Source organism: Habropoda laboriosa, unplaced genomic scaffold (genome assembly GCF_001263275.1).
Source record: "Habropoda laboriosa isolate 0110345459 unplaced genomic scaffold, ASM126327v1 scaffold34, whole genome shotgun sequence".
Classification (NCBI taxonomy): Eukaryota; Metazoa; Arthropoda; class Insecta; order Hymenoptera; family Apidae; genus Habropoda; species Habropoda laboriosa.
In genome coordinates this window covers 1,237,120-1,241,063 of record NW_017100142.1, presented here as the reverse complement: position 1 = coordinate 1,241,063, position 3,944 = coordinate 1,237,120, and the positions used below count along the sequence as shown (strand labels likewise).

Here is a 3,944-nt window from a genome sequence, read left to right as displayed (position 1 = left end):
GAGCAGAATAGAATCCTCCGCAGAGGATGGGCCGCCGCGTTCGTTCTACGGGCAGCGATCTGGCCCGTCGACCTGAGCAAATTTCGCAAGGCGAACGACGCAGCGCACGACGCGGCGCACGACGCGGTGTCCACGGCACGAGCCACCATCTCCAACCTCCGTCCCGATCGAGTCGAGTTCTCCATTCTGGAAACGCTGCTTCTCTGTCGCCCCGGTAAATCATCCGTTACTGTATCGCGTCGTTTTCGTTTCACCTCCCGCCTCTCATTCTCATCCAGAGATTGCCGAAACGACCACTGGCTTTCGTTTGACGTCACGAGCAACGGACACCGCGGTGGAAACTCTGGTTCGACACCTGGCAGGTCGAACCGAATCGTCGGCCAGATTGGCCAAACTCATGCTCCTTCTTCCCATTCTGACCGCCTCTTGTCCCCGGGAGCTAGCCACCGATCTTTTCGCTCCCATTATCGGAGACGTCCAAGATCTCGAGAGAGTGATCGCGTCTGTCCGCTGATCCCCGTCCCCGTGAAGCAAAAGGAAGGAGCTGTGCAAGGTGGGCATTCGAAAAAATCCTACTCGCCTTTTATTTTCTTTGGCACTTTATTCACGCAAATGTATAACAATCTTATGCTGTGTGTATAATATGTACAACCGCTTAGGCGGTAATATGGCGCATCGGAGAACACAACACGAGAGAAATGTCGATGGAAACGAGAGGTAATGGAACGATATACTTTTCAAGTCTCCATCTGAATAAAATCTCCGTTCGAATCTGATCCGTGGTGGCACCAACTTTTACACTCCCTCCGTTCCCTCTCGTTTCGTTCCTTGACTTCGAGCAGAGTTACGCGAGTATGTACGACGATCGAAATCCTCGATACACGTTCACGGGGGTAAAATAGAAAACAAAACAAAAAGGTAATGAGACAAGAAAGAAATGTTTAAAAAAATAAACGAAAAACGCGCACCTATGCTATAATAATATAATCGCGGAGGCTCCACGCACAAGCGTGCACGCGCGTCCTCTATCGTTGGGAATAAATTAGAGTACTTTCGGTATAAATGAATGCGCCGCCACATCCGCGCTTTTTCATTCGACTCGCGTTTGCGTCCAGCGTGACACGAGCGAACCGACCGATCAGAGCCTTCTCACCTTAATACTATCCTTAACTATTATTCTCTTGAACCTCCTTCTATTGCACACACCTCGAGACGTGTAAAATCTAGAAAACTAATTGCACCTGACGCGCGAGCTATCTCGTAGCTTGGCGAACATCGCACCGTAATTGTAATCGTAATTGTAATCGTAACTGTAATCGTAATTGTAATCGGCTGAATCGTCACGTTCAAATCTTCCTTCCTTTCTTCTTTTTTTCACGCGGTAATTTATCCAGATCCCGTTCGAAATTTTTCCCATTGCGTGAGACTGCGATTAATAGTACTTTTTCTTGTACTTTCGATATCTTTCCTCCTCGGAATGTCTGTGCAACTGGTCCAAAAGTTCGTTCGGCACGTACCACAATTTATCCGCGTTTACGAGCACAGCTTCCGTCACTTGACAGCATATCGCAGCCATGTTAACCTGTGCGGTCAAATCCGTACGATCGCGAGGATGAACGTAACGCGGTGGAAACAAAGACGGTGCCACGATCATCGCTACGTTATGGATCGACATTTTATTCGACGCTTCATTTTCCACGACCAACTTCAAAAACTTAACCAACGCTCTCAAGGTACAACGATGCTCTATCGGCAGCAGTAGCACCAGCAGGTTCAAAGCGTACGACAACTCCTGACGATCCTTCACTCCTAACAGGTCCGAGAACAAAAGTCACAAACAAACCTGTGTTTAATCAAATCTGTATCGACGTACGGTACACTCTCCTCTTGGAGCACGCTTCCAAATCGTTTGTATCTACTTACCGTGACTTTGGTAGAAAGCATCGATAAGCTCCACGGTAAGCAACGGTTGCGGCAAATCGCGCAACAACTTTTTCAATACTGCCGACAAGTCGTGGCAAGACATACGTTTTAACAATTTCTCTATTTCTTTTGGTTTGCAATAGAAATCCATTTCCAGCTGCACACACATCGACTCCACCTGTGTGTATATATCAAATTAATATACATGTACATGGTAAAATCATCAATCGACACATCGATAAATTACGATTAGCTGAAAATACTTAGTACTTTTTGTTTATGTCCACCGACGCGAAGGATACCTTCTTCTTTTACACCGCGCCTCGTCAATTCGTTCAGAAGCTTTTCAAATACTAGCGGGATATTGCTCTCGTCAGACGTCACTTGACTGTCTCGAAGCAAAAGGGTCGACAAAGATACGCCGAACAAGTTTCCAGCTACGAAAATAATAACACGTTCGATGAATCATCGGGCAATCCTCGTTCTACGCTCTACCAACATATCGATGCGAACCTTTCGTTCGACGCTTGTTTGGTTTACGTTTTTTCAACGGTACGTTGTATTTGTCGAACACAGCGGTCAACTCGAGCCACAACAATGGTTGTAGCCTGGTAAGGTCTCGTTGCGTCAACATTTCTACGCCCAGTCGATCGTGAACCTCGTCGGACGATGCGAGTGTTTCCGATTTCCACAGTTGCGACTTCACTTCGTTCGCTCGACACATTTCCTCGAAGCTCAAGTGACCGTGAGAAGACGTTCGATTCAACGGATGCGTTATCAACCCTTCGTCCCCGGCCCTCGCTAGTCCGTACAGGCTGCTGTGGCTTCTAGTTACCGTTGCGTGACCACCAGAGCTTCTCCTAGAAGAACAACCCTGCTCGATCTCACTCGGCCTCACGTATACCTAACCTAACCAAACTTTCCTACCTCAACGTCGAATCCTTCGAAGCGTTCAATTTCTCTATCGTCTCGCCTAAGCTCGTTGAATTCGCCACTTCGCTAGGATCGCTTCCGCTTCGTCTTTGTATGCTAGGTTTCGAAACGTGTATCGTTCCTAACCTATGATAACCCGTCAACTGAATTCCTTCTGCAATCGAGCGTAACGCGTTCGTTAACCAGCGTAACCTCCTCATCGTTATCTACGTACGTTGTTCGAACGAGTGTTAACAGTGTACAACGTCTAACCGATACCTGAATCATTGGCAACGTCTCCTCGTAACCAATTTCCAGCACGTCGAAAAATTTCTTGAACTGGTAACGGAGTTGCTGCTGGTCCTGCCACCGAGTCTGCTACAGTCGTCGATGGAGCACTCGGTGTTCTACGTACAGTTTCTTTCGATTCGTTCGGTATTCGATGAAACACCGACACAAAGTTTGGCACCACGGTCATGCTTTAAAACACGGTGCATCGTTAATCGATGTTAGACGTCAACGCCACCGACTATTGCAAATGCATCGCGCAGACAGTCTTACTTTGCGTGATGTGCGTCGATAGCCGTTGACGGTGACGGAGGCGATGCGTTTTCCGGGGTCATACCTGTCACGGAATCTAAAGAATCGGGTGTAGCGCTACGTGATCTCGTTCCAGTACTCGATGCCTAAACACAGGTTAACCACCAACAATTTACCAATATCATTCCCGACCGTGATAATTACGCCAACTATCATGCCTACCTCTACGTCTTTGAAAACGTCTCTGATGTCTGGTTTACGAACGCGTTGACGTTGGTTGAAACGTTGTTTCACCGTGTGATTCAAAGACTTAACGCGACGTTTCACCGCTTCTGCCTGTGCTCGTGATAAAGGACGTAATGCTGCACCCAGTTCTTCCGGTTGTACTTCTCTGCCAGCCTTCCATGCTTCTGTCAGCTGTCCTAAACCAGCTGTACGTAACCACTCTGCTTCCTCCTCCCCATCTTTTCAAGTTTAACCATTTGTTCTTTGTTAAATATCACCTTATCGACCAAACTGTTCTACCAATACCATACAGAATATATATATATATATATATATATATACCA

General features: G+C 47.1%; 1 protein-coding gene across 1 annotated transcript in view; it reads right to left on the bottom strand.

Moving 5' to 3' along the window:
• Nucleotides 1–1,110: 1,110 nt before the first annotated feature.
• The window catches only part of LOC108572120 (rho GTPase-activating protein 18-like), a 3,896-nt gene continuing 1,062 nt past the window's right edge, over nucleotides 1,111–3,944 (bottom strand). Inside the window, exons 3-10 of the mRNA XM_017934317.1 lie at nucleotides 3,598–3,839; nucleotides 3,397–3,521; nucleotides 3,115–3,314; nucleotides 2,851–3,010; nucleotides 2,437–2,783; nucleotides 2,194–2,360; nucleotides 1,924–2,101; nucleotides 1,111–1,809 (exon numbers count right to left, since the gene is read on the bottom strand). Coding sequence (XP_017789806.1) covers nucleotides 1,433–1,809; nucleotides 1,924–2,101; nucleotides 2,194–2,360; nucleotides 2,437–2,783; nucleotides 2,851–3,010; nucleotides 3,115–3,314; nucleotides 3,397–3,521; nucleotides 3,598–3,839 — 1,796 coding nt within the window. The 3' untranslated portion in view covers nucleotides 1,111–1,432. The remainder of the gene's footprint in view (nucleotides 1,810–1,923; nucleotides 2,102–2,193; nucleotides 2,361–2,436; nucleotides 2,784–2,850; nucleotides 3,011–3,114; nucleotides 3,315–3,396; nucleotides 3,522–3,597; nucleotides 3,840–3,944) is intronic.